General features: G+C 45.4%; 3 protein-coding genes across 6 annotated transcripts in view; 2 read left to right on the top strand and 1 right to left on the bottom strand.

Annotated features, from left to right (window-relative positions):
* Nucleotides 1-15,844, bottom strand: part of LOC100447686 (neuroblastoma breakpoint family member 12) — a 2,265,351-nt gene that overhangs the window by 1,554,482 nt on the left and 695,025 nt on the right.
* LOC129058928 (uncharacterized) lies at nt 503-709 on the top strand. Its single transcript, XM_055078593.1, has one exon. It carries the CDS (start codon nt 503-505, stop codon nt 707-709), a length of 207 nt encoding a protein of 68 aa, XP_054934568.1.
* BCL9 (BCL9 transcription coactivator) lies at nt 679-15,126 on the top strand. 4 transcript variants are annotated; one of them, XM_024240369.3, is made up of 7 exons: nt 679-802; nt 1,792-2,108; nt 3,336-3,525; nt 4,731-4,830; nt 7,748-9,989; nt 11,171-11,431; nt 12,755-15,126. In XM_024240369.3, the coding sequence occupies exons 1-7, from the start codon at nt 750-752 to the stop codon at nt 13,870-13,872; spliced, it is 4,281 nt and encodes a 1,426-aa protein (XP_024096137.1). In that variant the 5' UTR covers nt 679-749; the 3' UTR covers nt 13,873-15,126. The 4 variants fall into 4 exon arrangements, with proteins under 4 accessions (XP_024096137.1, XP_024096142.2, XP_024096138.2 ...); XM_024240374.3 differs by lacking the exon at nt 679-802 and having other exon boundaries at nt 809-1,886; XM_024240370.3 differs by lacking the exon at nt 679-802 and having other exon boundaries at nt 809-2,108; nt 12,791-15,126.

Here is a 15,844-nt window from a genome sequence, read left to right as displayed (position 1 = left end):
ATAGATTAATTTGCATCATGGTTTGAAATTGGGGGGGTTGTTTCATTTCAGTGCTGTTGTTTGCCATCAGAACTGAAACACCAGATAGTCACTATGATCTGCGGTACCTAGGGGTTTCAAAGCATTGTTTTGAAAAAAGAAAGACACAAGTTTTTGAGGGTTTTGTATTCAAAACTACAGAAATGTAAGGGAGAATACATAGCTAAAGAGAAAACTGCCTTTCTCACCTGCTCACCCTTGCCTGGTCCATGCTGCTTGGGTGGGAGGCTTGCATGCTTGGCAGGAAGTCCTAGTCACCCTCCAGCTGGTGTGGCCCCTGAGCCTTTGTCCACAGTGGGAGCATCACCGTTTCCTTTCACCCTGATGGAAGTGGAGGCATGGTCTAGCTGCTTCGCTGAGTTGGCTAGTGCTTTCACCTTGATCCTGTTGTAAGGGTGTTTTATGTCTCTGTTTTTGCTCCCAACTTTTTTTGGGTGGCCTTTTCCTGTAGTATGCCCTGGAGATGCGAGATTTTCCTCTGGCAGCAGGAGGCACGCACCCAGAGAATGCTGGAGCTGCAAGGGGAAAGGACCCACTTCCACAGCAGAGAAAAACAAAGAGGAAAAAGACATACAGGCAGCGAGCGCTAAGGGACGCACCCAGCAAGCAGTGGGCCAGTGCCACTGCCCGCAGCAGCTGTTTCTGCTGCAACCCGAGAGGAACTCGGTGAGCCTGTCCCGTTTGTGACTGCAAGCTCAGGATTTCAATCAATGCATTCCAGTAACCCTAAAGTGAGGAGCTCTCCATCAGGAAACACACAGAGGTAAGGGCTGGGGCCTCTTCCTGCAGCCCCTTGGGGATGCCATAGGCATACCATGAACACTCATTGGTGAAACAGTATGTTGAATTAGAAGTAAATGAAACCCAAATGGGAAAGGAAGAGAAAATAGACTAGTAAATAGTAATATAAGAGTAAGCAGGATACAGTGTAATCAAAGCTTATGTTAGAGTTTTCCTTTGTTATTCTTTTGTCCATCATTCCCTGACCTCTCCACCCACCTCCTTGCCAAAGCACAAACGAAAGGACCATAGAGACCAACCAGTACCGTCTGCCCAAGTTGGCAAACAAGGAAACTGAGGCCTGGAATGGTGAGGAAGCCTAACGTCTTAGAACTAAAACATTATTCCCCGGACTCCCACTGTGACACTTTTTCCTCGGTTTCGCAGTAGTTAAATTGTTACTTTAAAAGAATTTTGTCCTCACTCCCTGAGGGCAGTGGTTGGTTTATCTGCTTTGGTGTAATACTGCTTGTTGGGAGGGATTAGTATCCTGGAGGATTTCCCTAACCTGACAGTCACCAGCTCCCGTGCTCTTCGGGACCAGCTTGCATTTTCCAACAGGGAAGTGAGGCTCTCCTACAGCTGTTCCTTGTCATCAGCCTTGGGGGTGGGTAGTATTTTGATCTTAACGATGCCTGTTTGTTTACTCTGAGCTAGTCTTAGTGTAAGAGTCACTTCTCTGTGTACATAGAAACCGTTGTCCTTTATTGACAGAAGCCCTGGAGATGGGTCCCCATGTGACTGTAGGGTTCCTGAAACCTGGCAGGCCACTCTGCTTGATCCTCCTCTCTGTTGATGGCTCTGAGATGGGATCAGGGGTGGCGGGAGCAAGTAAATGGCTGAGGTGAATCATGGGGTGGTTATTTTAGTCCTAAGGGTCTCCTTGACCCCCAGTAGAAACTGCCTCTCCCTAATTTGTGCTGACCAGCTGTATCTGGTGTCTGATCTTCCTTTGTTATTTGTTTCTTTTAGTAGCCCTAAGTCAAAGCAGGAGGTGATGGTCCGTCCCCCTACAGTGATGTCCCCATCTGGAAACCCCCAGCTGGATTCCAAATTCTCCAATCAGGGTAAACAGGGGGGCTCAGCCAGCCAATCCCAGCCATCCCCCTGTGACTCCAAGAGTGGGGGCCATACCCCTAAAGCACTCCCTGGCCCAGGTGGGAGCATGGGGCTGAAGAATGGGGCTGGAAATGGTGCCAAGGGCAAGGGGAAAAGGGAGCGAAGTATTTCCGCCGACTCCTTTGATCAGAGAGATCCTGGGACTCCAAACGATGACTCTGACATTAAAGGTATGTCTATAAGATCTTTGAGACTCAGAGGGAAGTAGGTATACCTGAGGGAAGGCCTCTGACATTCGACAGAGGCCAGAAAGCCTAATATCAGACAAGTGGGGAGAGTAGGTATCAGATTCATGAGTTCTCACAGTTTATGATGGAACTATTTCTTCTCATTTTGTTGCTAACTGAAGAATTGTTTGGAACCTCCTAGTTGAGGAGTTCTTGCCCTTAAGGATGCAATGGTTTAGGGGTTATGGTAGGATGTTTCACAGGCCTATCCCTGTTCGTACACGTTTCTGGCCTCTATGCTGTTTGTACTTTAGTTTCAAGCCAGTTGCTCTAGTTTGTCTGTGCCAGTGGCCCCCACTGGGGTAGTTTTTCTGGTATCCCCTTCTCTTCTCCATCAGAGCAATCCTTCAAGGCTTGGGTCTTGTGTTCTCTAGTTGCCATTTTGCCAGACTTCAGACACAAGAGGAAGCCTTAATGGCCCTGGCAGTAGTCCAGATTTGTTACAGCTGATTTTAGTGTAGCAGGAATGAGTGGCTAACAGATGTGTAGAGATTTGGCAGGCACCAAAATGGAGTGAGCCAAGAATGGTATGGGACCAACAGCTGTGGTTTTAGGCTTTTTCCTCCTAGTATAAGACCAAAAGTCTTAACTGTAGGCCAGAACATGAAGTTAGTATTCAAGGAATGGAAGTATGATTTTCCAACCCAAATTAGAAATGGAAACTTGGGTGATTGTTTCTCCCCCTCTTCCTCCCCTCCTCCCTCAAGTATTTTGGCAGGCCTGCTATGAGTGCCAGCACTATGCTGGGGGGCCATGGTCAGCAAGATAGAAACAGCTGTTGTCCTCAAAGATTTGAATGCACCTAGAAAGCTGATTATTAGACAGTTACAGTAGAATATGATAAATGCTGAAATAAGAGAAGTTAGAGGGCTGTGAGATCCATCCCCAGTTAAGTCTAGGAGGTTTCAAAAAGGTTACCAGAAGAAGGGACATTTACACTAATATATGAAGGAGGTGTAATAGAGAGGTAAGGAAGTGGGGGAAGACTGCTTTATGGTTAGTCATCTGAGAGAGAAGAGTATTTGAAATGTTATGAGTAGAAGAGGTTTCCTCTTAGCAAGGTGGTACCTCCTTGAAATTCTCAAGGTTGGTTTGTGTTGTGATGCTATATATGCTGGCAGAACAAAGGAAATTTTATTCTTTCTATGACGAGTCATTTTATTATTTTAGAATGTAATTCTGCTGACCACATAAAGTCCCAGGATTCCCAGCACACACCACACTCGATGACCCCATCAAATGCTACAGCCCCCAGGTCTTCCACCCCCTCCCATGGCCAAACTACTGCCACAGAGCCCACACCTGCTCAGAAGACTCCAGCCAAAGTGGTGTATGTGTTTTCTACTGAGATGGCCAATAAGTAAGTTGATGGCTGTGTCTTCCTGTTGGGCAGGGCTTGTCTGGGGACCTAAGTTCTTATTCCCATTGCAGATTGATCCTTTATTATCACCTAAAGTTAACAGTACAGAAAGAGATAAAACATAAAACCTCCCCAACCCAAACTCCCCCAGAGGCAACCACTGATAATACATCCTTTGCTTCCCTTTCAGAAATTTTTCGTGCTTGTACAAATATACATATATATATCTCTTTTTCTTTTCTTTTCTTTTTTTTTTTTTTTTGAGATGGTGTCTGTCTCTGTCGCCTAGGCTGGAGTGCAGTGGCGGATCTCGGCTCATTGCAGCCTCCACCTCCTGGGATCAAGCAATTCGTCTGCCTCAGCCTCTTGATTAGCTGGGATTACAGGAACCCGTTACTACACCCAGCTAATTTTTTGTATTTTTTAGTAGAGATGGGGTTTCACCATGCTGGCCAGGCTGGTCTTGAACTCCTGGCCTCAGGTGATCTGCCTGCCTCAGCCTCCCAAAATGCTGGGATTACAGGCATGAGCCACCGCGCCTGGCCATATATACCTCTTTTAAACAGAAGAAATTGATTGCACAATACACAGTTTTCTGCAACCTACCTATTATTATTTTCTAAACAACACAAGTAACAAATGTCCATTCTAGAATAATTAGAAAGTATAACTAAAAATTAATATCTCTGGAATTCACAGAGATAACTACTGTAAACATTTTTATATATAAATTTTTGGTGGATGGATGCATCAATTTTTATTTATCAGAATTGTGATTATACCCTACATATGGTTTTGTGACTTTTTTTTCACTTAAGATAAAAAGTGAATCTTAACAGCCTTAAACTGTCACTAGGTATTGTACGATCTCATCTTCCCCCTTCTTGGGTTGGGATTTTGAACTCGGATTCTCTATAAAACACCTACCACAGTGGATTGGTTTCAGGAGAAAATCTTGGTTTTTGTTTTTTAATGCCTCTTTTGGGATTTGCTAATGGCTGTCTTTTAATTTTAGAAGTTTGATGATAAGTGGTAAATATAAATAATGAAACATGTTTGTCTTGATTTCTTCTTCAACATTTCTGGTGGTTCTTTATATTCCTTCCTCTCCCTTACAAGTTTATTGTGTGGTTAAAGTGCTTTGGAATTACAGTTAGTGAAATAGAAATAAGTTCTAGTGTGTGCTGTCTCTTCCGTCTTTGCAGAGCTGCAGAAGCTGTTTTGAAGGGCCAGGTTGAAACTATTGTCTCTTTCCACATCCAGAACATTTCTAACAGCAAGACAGAGAGAAGCACAGCGCCTCTGGTATGTTGTTTCAGAAACTAAGTAATGGTTTAATGATTCTACAGTGACTGCAAAGGAAAGGAGGTGGTGAATTTAATTGATAGGAAGGTAGTCTTGATGGCGTGAGCTGTGTTCTTGGCATTTAACCTAATTCTGGCATTGTGGGGCATTAGGCATATCATACTATACTAGCCTTTTCTACGAGAAAGCTGGTAGATTGATGAATTACTAGGAGGAAGAAGATGCAAACTAAAAGAGGAGCTATACAGATATCTTTGGGTTTCCTTCATGTAATCGTCTCTGGGAAAATCTAAATTCAGACCCTGTGTACAGAGCAGGTTTTTAAAAAATAACACTCTTGAGCTAGTTGAATAACAAAGAAAGAACAGAAAAAAAGCAACAATTAAAACTTCTAGAGTACATGATGACAATATCATAATCAGAGCCTCATCGACTTTCAAAGTGATTCATATTTATTTCAAAGTGATAAGACCATTGAATGCTTTTAATTGCTTGATATTTGTAAAATTGTAATAAATGTTAGTCTGTTTTCTATCTGGATCTTAAGCACCTGTTATAAACTCCATTAGAAAAAGCATACAGTGGCCGGGCGTGGTGGCTCATGCCTGTAATCCCAGCACTTTGGGAGGCCGAGGCGGGCAGATCACGAGGTCAGGAGATCGAGACCATCCTGGCTAACCCAGTGAAACCCCGTCTCTACTAAAAATACAAAAAATTAGCCGGGCGTGCTGGCGGGCGCCTGTAGTCCTAGCTACTTGGGAGGCTGAGGCAGGAGAATGGCCTGAACCTGGGAGGCGGAGCTTGCAGTGAGCCGAGATTGTGCCACTGCACTCCAGCCTGGGTGATAGAGTGAGACTGCGTCTCAAAAAAAAAAAAAAAAAAGCATACAGTGGATATTTTAATGCATGTAGCTTACCAAATTGAACCAAAAGATACTTATTGTATCTGGCATTGTCAAGCCATTGCACCACATGCTATGGGGGATACTAAGAAGTTCAAGACACAGTCTCTGCTTTCAGGGAGCATGAAATCTAATACTGGGATGAGTCTTAAACATGGGAAAAGTTAATTGACAATAAATGATCAAAGTGACAATTCAAGATAAAATAGGTGACATCTTTCCTATTTTGTGTATCAGAAAAGTCTCCTTCTTTGTAGACATAAGCAGAGTTTAGGCCTTCCTAAACTTAGAAAAGGAATTTCACATTCCCCATGCATCTTGACTGCTCAAGGGTAGAAGATGCATACAATTATATTTAAAATGCTTATTGTCCTGGAATGAATATGGTACAGTGCAACTGAAACCAACCTTTTATTATTGACTTAATGGCAGTTCTTAATACCTAAATACCTACACCTACACCTTCTCTGGTACTAAAATCAGGAAAGGAGTTAAGGAAGGAATTGGGAATAATCCATTGTTCCACATCTAAATGTTTTCTGCCATCATGGTTTCCTTATATGAAATCAGTATCCACCCGCAACAAACAAAACCTGACCAACAAAACCAAACTTAAAATGGCACTAGAAGGAAAATCAAGGTGACCTCTACACTCCAGTTAGGAGTGTGGATATGAAATATACTTTTGACTGTACAGAATCATACAAGATTCAGCCGATCTTACCCACACAACTCAATACCTATAGGCAGAAGTGCATGGATACCTCAAAATCCAACATTTATATATATATTCACAGAATATAAGTGCTCAAAGATATGTTTTCATGTGTATACAACACAAATTGTTCATATGCAGAGATACACATAATTATTTGTTTACATATTTGCACACAGGTAAACATTCCAGAGAGTAGGTGAGGAGGTAAGAGCCTGAAGGGTTTGGAAATACAGACTGGATTAAGCGAACAAGTAGGAGCAAATGAACACGAAAAAAGGGTCTGGAGAAAGGCCTTTGGTGAAAGGTCTCTGAGACAGGGTTTATAGATCAAGCTCTTCTGTTCATCAGTGCCCTCTTACATTTCAGCAGTGCTCTTGGTTTAGACCCAGAACATATACATCTCTCTTCCAAACATTCAAGGTGTCCATGTCACCTATTGTAGGTGACTGTGCTTCTACCCTGGATTTAGTATAGCACTGGTACTTAATAAACAATAATAAGGCAGTCATCCAGCATATTAAAAAAGGGCAGTCTACTGTCTATTGGAAAGAACAGTTCAAGAGACACCATGAGCTAGATAGCCTCAGATTTCTCCACAGAAGCTTCCTGCCTGCAGATTATCTCACTACAGTTAATGTACAAGTTCTTATCAAATGTGGAATCAGTGATCACAAACCAAAAACAGAAACCAGAGATGTCAGGCCCCCTGGAAACTCCAGGAGGGGAGTGCCTCAGTAGTCACCCTGCCAGAGGAGATGTTGAAATGGAGCAGCCTTACCTGCTTCCTCGGCTGGTAGAGTACAGAGCTGCAAGTGACTTACGCTTTCTCTTTCAGATGGCAACATCAGGCCTTTTGATTGACAATGAGAAGTCTACATACCCAGTTATACTTTCAGGGAAAAGAAAAAGGTGTTAGGTACAGCCTCCCACATACCAAGAAACTAATCTCTGTCTGAATCAGAAACACATAGTAGACATGTGATATCAAACCTGTTCCTCAAAATAGATACTGAAATGTATTCAGTTTGGCAGAGTGGCTCTCCCCTGGCATACTTTTAAAGGTATTGAAACCTAATCTTCAGCAAGGGAAAGAGGATACCATTTGACAGTAAGTTTAAAAAAAAAAAAAAATCAAAATGTCTCCATGCCCAAAAGAGGGTTGTACATGAGCAATTTCTACAGCCAGTGTCAGTTAGATTTATGTGACTGGGGACAATTCCTTTATAACATATCTTGCTCTTTTAATTGCCCTTCTGTTCAGTTTACTAATGATTTTTAAACTATTTGTTTGTCTTCAGAACACACAGATATCTGCCCTTCGGAATGATCCGAAACCTCTCCCACAACAGCCCCCAGCTCCAGCCAACCAGGACCAGAATTCTTCCCAGAATACCAGACTACAGCCAACTCCACCCATTCCGGCACCAGCACCCAAGCCTGCCGCACCCCCACGTCCCCTGGACCGGGAGAGTCCTGGGGTAGAAAACAAACTGATTCCTTCTGTAGGAAGTCCTGCCAGCTCCACTCCACTGCCCCCAGATGGTACTGGGCCCAACTCAACTCCCAACAATAGGGCAGTGACCCCTGTCTCCCAGGGGAGCAATAGCTCTTCAGCAGATCCCAAAGCCCCTCCACCTCCACCAGTGTCCAGTGGCGAGCCCCCCACACTGGGAGAGAATCCCGATGGCCTATCTCAGGAGCAGCTGGAGCACCGGGAGCGCTCCTTACAAACTCTGAGAGATATCCAGCGCATGCTTTTTCCTGATGAGAAAGAATTCACAGGAGCACAAAGTGGAGGACCCCAGCAGAATCCTGGGGTATTAGATGGGCCTCAGAAAAAACCAGAAGGGCCAATACAGGCCATGATGGCCCAATCCCAAAGCCTAGGTAAGGGACCTGGGCCCCGGACAGACGTGGGAGCTCCATTTGGCCCTCAAGGACATAGAGATGTACCCTTTTCTCCAGATGAAATGGTTCCACCTTCTATGAACTCCCAGTCTGGGACCATAGGACCAGACCACCTCGACCATATGACTCCCGAGCAGATAGCGTGGCTGAAACTGCAGCAGGAGTTTTATGAAGAGAAGAGGAGGAAGCAGGAACAAGTGGTTGTCCAGCAGTGTTCCCTCCAGGACATGATGGTCCATCAGCATGGGCCTCGGGGAGTGGTCCGAGGGCCCCCCCCTCCATATCAGATGACCCCTAGTGAAGGCTGGGCACCTGGGGGTGCAGAGCCATTTTCTGATGGTATCAACATGCCACATTCTCTGCCCCCGAGGGGCATGGCTCCCCACCCCAACATGCCAGGGAGCCAGATGCGCCTCCCTGGATTTGCAGGCATGATAAACTCTGAAATGGAAGGGCCGAATGTCCCCAACCCTGCATCTAGACCAGGTCTTTCTGGAGTCAGTTGGCCAGATGATGTGCCAAAAATCCCAGATGGTCGAAATTTTCCTCCTGGCCAGGGCGTTTTCAGCGGTCCCGGCCGAGGGGAACGCTTCCCAAACCCCCAAGGATTGTCTGAAGAGATATTTCAGCAGCAGCTGGCAGAGAAACAGCTGGGTCTCCCCCCAGGGATGGCCATGGAAGGCATCAGGCCCAGCATGGAGATGAACAGGATGATTCCAGGCTCCCAGCGCCACATGGAGCCTGGGAATAACCCCATTTTCCCTCGAATACCAGTTGAGGGCCCTCTGAGTCCTTCTAGGGGTGACTTTCCAAAAGGAATGCCCCCACAGATGGGCCCTGGTCGGGAACTTGAGTTTGGGATGGTTCCTAGTGGGATGAAGGGAGATGTCAATCTAAATGTCAACATGGGATCCAACTCTCAGATGATACCTCAGAAGATGAGAGAGGCTGGGGCGGGCCCTGAGGAGATGCTGAAATTACGCCCAGGTGGCTCAGATATGCTGCCTGCTCAGCAGAAGATGGTGCCACTGCCATTTGGTGAGCACCCCCAGCAGGAGTATGGCATGGGCCCCAGACCATTCCTTCCCATGTCTCAGGGTCCAGGCAGCAACAGTGGCTTGCGGAATCTCAGAGAACCAATTGGGCCCGACCAAAGGACTAACAGCCGGCTCAGTCATATGCCACCACTACCTCTCAACCCTTCCAGTAACCCCACCAGCCTCAACACAGCTCCTCCAGTTCAGCGCGGCCTGGGGCGGAAGCCCTTGGATATATCTGTGGCAGGCAGCCAGGTGCATTCCCCAGGCATTAACCCTCTGAAGTCTCCCACGATGCACCAAGTCCAGTCACCAATGCTGGGCTCGCCCTCGGGGAACCTCAAGTCCCCCCAGACTCCATCGCAGCTGGCAGGCATGCTGGCGGGCCCAGCTGCTGCTGCTTCCATTAAGTCCCCCCCTGTTTTGGGGTCTGCTGCTGCTTCACCTGTCCACCTCAAGTCTCCATCACTTCCTGCCCCGTCACCTGGATGGACCTCTTCTCCAAAACCTCCCCTTCAGAGTCCTGGGATCCCTCCAAACCATAAAGCACCCCTCACCATGGCCTCCCCAGCCATGCTGGGAAATGTAGAGTCAGGTCAGTATGCTTGCATCCTCACAGTTGCACCTAGTAGTTGGAGACTGCTAGACCTGATAGTTACTTTAAGAAAACTGGTGTCTTGAGTACACAGACAGAGGAGGCAGTCTTTGTTGAAATGGCCATATTTGTGGCAAGGTGCATAATCAGTGCTTCCATGGGGTTATGCAGAAGTGTCCAATCAGCAAAAAATACATATGTCAGAGAGACTGTTAAAAGGAAGAGGGGAAATGGGGAATGTGTGTTGGGTTCACAGAATAATTTACATTCACACAATGAACAAATGCAATAAAATGTCTTAACAGTGGATGAATGTGGCTTCTTTAAATACTGGACCCACTGCAAGGGGCTGCCCTTGAATCGAGATTCTGGGTATAATCCTAAGCAGAGAGAGGGGAAGCTGCTGTAAGACTTGTGTGGTTTTTGTAAATACCTGTTGGCCACAGAAACAGTTACCAAAACCTTCTCCTTGGTAGACCACTGTTTTCACAGATCAGCTACAATTTAGGAGGATTTTCTTCCTGGGAGAGATTCTTGCTGCTGCTGATGGTTTTGTGAGTGGGACTAGAGGTGGTCAGTGGTGCTGTCTCCACCTGAGAAAGACTAGAATCAGAGCAAGATAGAAGATTTATCCTACCAGCCTAAAGTGTCTCTCTGTGGGGTAGCAGTTCACTGAAGCAGTACAGTGGAACAGCCCCCTCAGACCTTTTTGGTTCAAACATCTTGGTTGTGGAAATTAATCAAGAATGCGTGTAGGGTGATGTTGTTAGTACCTGGGGTTAGATCACTAGTCTGGCTTCATGGCATACTAATACCTGAGTTGAATTCTAAACTGTGATTGGCAAGGGAAAGAGATCCACTTATTTCACATTCTATTCAGTGAAATGGTTGTCTGTAAACCGTATTTTCCCCAAGCTTGAACTAATATTTCTAACACATTCCTGGTGTGTTTGTCTTCACATCTGCTGATCGGTCATGTCACCTCCATATCACACCGCGGTCTCCCTCTGCACTCACACAGAGCTTGACTAGAAGATTGATGATTTGTGTCTGGGATCTAATAACACTGTCCTGTTCATCTGTCTCATTCCTGGCCTTGCTAGTTCATAATCATAGGGCCCAATACCCTTCAAAAGGAATCTAATTCCCTGCCCGTTTTGTTTTATTTTGCTTCCTTTTAGGTGGCCCCCCACCTCCTACAGCCAGCCAACCTGCCTCTGTGAATATCCCTGGAAGTCTTCCCTCTAGTACACCTTATACCATGCCTCCAGAGCCAACCCTTTCCCAGAACCCACTCTCTATTATGATGTCTCGAATGTCCAAGTTTGCAATGCCCAGTTCCACCCCGTTATACCATGATGCTATCAAGACTGTGGCCAGCTCAGATGACGACTCCCCTCCAGCTCGTTCTCCCAACTTGCCATCAATGAATAATATGCCAGGTAAGAAATCAGAAAGGCAGGTTATGGAGTGAGTGCTAGACCAAAGAGAAACCTCTTGAAGTGTTTTCTCAATGGCTATACACCTGAATAGGTGGAAGTTCAACAAGTAGAAAAAATCTTCCATCTAAGGTAGTTTCAGTAGAACGAAAGTGTCTTGACTAGAGGAAGATAATTTCTTATTAGCTTGATTCTTTATTTGTTTGTAAGAAAGCAGGTTTCTTTATAGTTCTGATGCTTCTGTGTACCTGGATGGTTTTGAGGGTTTGTTGTTTTTGTTTTTCTCTTTGGGTCCTCATGTAGCAATATAGAGAGCAGTTTCTAACAGGCTGATTGGAATGTCTTTAGTTCTCAAGTATTTTTTTCTGGAAGAGCAGCCTCAAACCACAAGCAGCCACAGGATTTCAGACAGCGGAAAGCCCCTGTTTTCTAGAGAAGCCTTTTTTTTTTTTAGGACTAGGGAGATAATAAAATTCTTCCCTTCCCTACACATTCGGTACACCTTCATTCCTATACCCCCCCCTCACCTCGACTCCTGCCACCTGACTGACAGAAAATGATCAGGATGGTGAAAGCGATCAGCAAAGAGACCGTGACTTTTCAGCCATGAGTTTCTGGTTCCAGTTCTATTCTGATTGTTACGAGTGCTCTTTATTTATCAGTAACTCTAATTAACCAGGTTAGTACATGTACCAGGAACAGCATAAGGCCCCTGCCACACTTGGTGGTAATTCCACAGAGAGACCAAATACTTCAGTGTCCCAGGGACTGTATTAGAATATGTTACTTTCCTTTTCTATTAAAAGTTATTTCTTGAACATTTCATGTAATCTCGAGTTTTAAATGCTTTCTCTATAAGGCACTTATAAAATAATGCCAAATGCCAATTGAAAAATGACCTGTTTAGTTTCTTTGTTATGATTCCTGATCATTGGGATTGTAGAACTGATTTCTCCAAAAGGACCGTACTTGAGTCATTCAGGCAAATTGTTTTCTTCTGTATTAAATATCTCCAATGAGGAAGGCGAAACTCATTTGTGTGCTAATTTATAACTTTTCACACATGAGAATTTCTCCCTTGCTATCTTCTACACACTCCTAAATCATACAGTTTAAGACTCAATAATATATTGTCCTGTAGAGCTCTTGGTTTGTATGTCCCCAGATGTATTATGATCTTATTGATGGCAGGGATTGTGTGTTGTATGTTTTCCCAGCATTATACTATGCACATTGGATGCACAATAGTTTTTTTGTTAATTTATTATAATTTTTCTGAGTTGATTTTTGGTTAAGTTGATTCCTTTGATATCTTTATTTTTCTAGGAATGGGCATTAATACACAGAATCCTCGAATTTCAGGTCCAAACCCCGTGGTTCCGATGCCAACCCTCAGCCCAATGGGAATGACCCAGCCACTTTCTCACTCCAATCAGATGCCCTCTCCAAATGCCATGGGACCCAACATACCTCCTCATGGGGTCCCAATGGGGCCTGGCTTGATGTCACACAATCCTATCATGGGGCATGGGTCCCAGGAGCCACCGATGGTACCTCAAGGACGGATGGGCTTCCCCCAGGGCTTCCCTCCAGTACAGTCTCCCCCACAGCAGGTTCCATTCCCTCACAATGGCCCCAGTGGGGGGCAGGGCAGCTTCCCAGGAGGGATGGGTTTCCCAGGAGAAGGCCCCCTTGGCCGCCCCAGCAACCTGCCCCAAAGTTCAGCAGATGCAGCACTTTGCAAGCCTGGAGGCCCCGGGGGTCCTGACTCCTTCACTGTCCTGGGGAACAGCATGCCTTCGGTGTTTACAGACCCAGATCTGCAGGAGGTCATCCGACCTGGAGCCACCGGAATACCTGAGTTTGATCTATCCCGCATTATTCCATCTGAGAAGCCCAGCCAGACGCTGCAATATTTCCCTCGAGGGGAAGTTCCAGGTCGTAAACAGCCCCAGGGTCCTGGACCTGGGTTTTCACACATGCAGGGGATGATGGGCGAACAAGCCCCCAGAATGGGACTAGCATTACCTGGCATGGGAGGTCCAGGGCCAGTGGGAACTCCGGACATCCCTCTTGGTACAGCTCCATCCATGCCAGGCCACAACCCCATGAGACCACCAGCCTTTCTCCAACAAGGCATGATGGGACCTCACCATCGGATGATGTCACCAGCACAATCTACAATGCCCGGCCAGCCCACCCTGATGAGCAATCCAGCCGCTGCCGTGGGCATGATTCCTGGCAAGGATCGGGGGCCTGCCGGGCTCTACACCCACCCTGGGCCTGTGGGCTCTCCAGGCATGATGATGTCCATGCAGGGCATGATGGGACCCCAACAGAACATCATGATCCCCCCACAGATGAGGCCCCGGGGCATGGCTGCTGACGTGGGCATGGGTGGATTTAGCCAAGGACCTGGCAACCCAGGAAACATGATGTTTTAAGCTGCTAAGATTGGATGTGCCGATCCTTGTCAAGATGAGATTCCAGGTCCTGAGAGCTGCTTTGAGGGAGTTCCAGGAGTACTTACTATTGGTCATGCAATAGGAGAACAGAGACCCGAGGGCTGCTTTGGGGGAGGGGGGAACTTGAGAATGTATGGATTTACCTGAAAACAAATTATTCATTTAATCAACAGGTGTGTTTTTTTTAAGATTTATTTTTTAAAAATTATTTTTGTGGACTTGGGTATCCATGATGGCACCTACTTTTGGGAATCTGTAGCTGTGCTTTGAGAATTGCCATCGGTCATGTGTTGCACCGTTCTCTGTATGTTTACGTCCTTTGGACTGGCTTCTCCCAGGATTCTTTTCTGTTTTTGTTTTTTTGATTTGGGCTTTATTTTTTTTTGTGTGTACTGTACTATATTGTAAAAGGGATTTTAGCAGAGACTTTAGTCTTTGGGGCAAGAGGAGAACAGGAATGCTGGGCTGTTTACTTTAGGTGGAGAATCCATCTTCAGACCTTTGGACTATTTTCTTTCAACTGCAGTGTATAGAAAAACCAAACTACGACCTCAGAGCAGAGTATTAATTGAAAAGCACAAAAAAAGGAACTAAGTTCAGCGAGGGGTGGGGGGAGGGGGGAGATTTTTCTTTTGAAAAATAATGACTCTTAGGACATTTGTTTTTCAGTTCAAGTGCTCTTCAGCACTGTCTGTCTCCCAATATACCAACCCACTGGCAGATTTTTCTCGTTTTCTCTCTCCGATTTTGCTGTCTCCTCAGTTAAGTGTTTCCTTCCTTTGTGCCCCCCCCGCTGGTGACCCTCTGCTTCCCTCTCTCTTTCCCTTTGGCAGCTGCAATACACAGTGTTATTTTGGGGAAATAAATCTAGCAAAGCCTCACCTTCCGTGCCGAGCATCCTCTTGGCTCTGAGAGGGAAAGGTCTGTCCTTGGGATGCTCTCTGGTCTTTTTTTCCCCGTCTTTCTCTTTCCCATCATACCCTTCCCTGCCCACCTTGTTTTCTGTTCTCCTTTTATTAGGAATTCCCAAGTGAATTTTATTAATGTGGGAGTGGAACAGATGCTAAAAGCTATCCAGGATTTTGTTTCTGTTTGTTTTAAATTTTGTGGTTCCTTCCCTTTTCTCCCCCTCCCATGCGTAAGATGTTCTGTGTAACCTCCATTAAATTTGGTACAAAACCACTCGCCAGAGCTGTGGTGTCAGAAAAATAAAATATATTGTTTCTTACAAAATTGAACTGCCTTTTTTGTTCATTTGGATTCCTGATTGTTTAGTATTGGGCATACTGGTTGCCATGTGACCCAGAAGTGTAGACTCTTTGTATTGGAGTTGATCAATAAGGTGATGGTTAGGGAAAGCAAATAAAAGTACCTTCTCAAAGCATATTCCATGCTGTTAAGGAATAACTATTCATGCAGGTTTATTCTGTACTGTTCGTATCTCAGTCATGAAATACTCGTTATAAGCAGAAGAGCAACCCTGGTCCCACTGCTGAACTTTACCTCTAGGGCAATTAATGGTCTTTATTAGGAATGTTTGTGAGAGGCAGTTTAGTGGTATGCGGTAATTAAGAAGGCCAAAGGTTGTATGTTTAGTTATTTGAATAAGCTATGAGATGTCCCTGGGTTCTTCTTAAGGTAGAATATTATTAGTATACCTGCAAATTATGGGTTTCCACAATCCGTGGGTTTCTGTGGTCCTTTCTGGCTCCCCACCTCCCCGCTACCCCATCACCTCTGCTAACCCTGCTCGTTCTTTGTGCACAGTTCACTTAGCACACACCTCTTCAGCAGATCAGTGTGTATCTTGCAAGGTATGTGTCTAATGGACTTGCTGTTGTGCTTCTGTGCAGTTAATTCTGTTCTGGTGTGTGTATTTCTTTGAGTTGTTGTTAGGTGTTTTTAGCTCAGTGAGTGGGCGTCTGTGTGCGTGTTTGTTCTTAGGTGAGAG

Source organism: Pongo abelii, chromosome 1 (assembly GCF_028885655.2).
Source record: "Pongo abelii isolate AG06213 chromosome 1, NHGRI_mPonAbe1-v2.0_pri, whole genome shotgun sequence".
In the NCBI taxonomy this organism is placed as follows: Eukaryota; Metazoa; Chordata; class Mammalia; order Primates; family Hominidae; genus Pongo; species Pongo abelii.
This window is presented reverse-complemented; position numbering and strand designations above follow the sequence as displayed.

Excerpts from the sequence above, each read along its gene's own strand:
- LOC129058928 (XM_055078593.1), top strand. The coding sequence starts at position 503 with ATGCGAGATTTTCCTCTGGCAGCAGGAGGCACGCACCCAGAGAATGCT.
- BCL9 (XM_054553490.2), top strand. The coding sequence starts at position 1,655 with ATGGCTGAGGTGAATCATGGGGTGGTTATTTTAGTCCTAAGGGTCTCC. Across the intron at positions 4,831-7,747 it reads AGAGAAGCACAGCGCCTCTG|AACACACAGATATCTGCCCT; the intron begins GTATGTTGTTTC and ends GTTTGTCTTCAG. Across the intron at positions 9,990-11,170 it reads GCTGGGAAATGTAGAGTCAG|GTGGCCCCCCACCTCCTACA; the intron begins GTCAGTATGCTT and ends GCTTCCTTTTAG.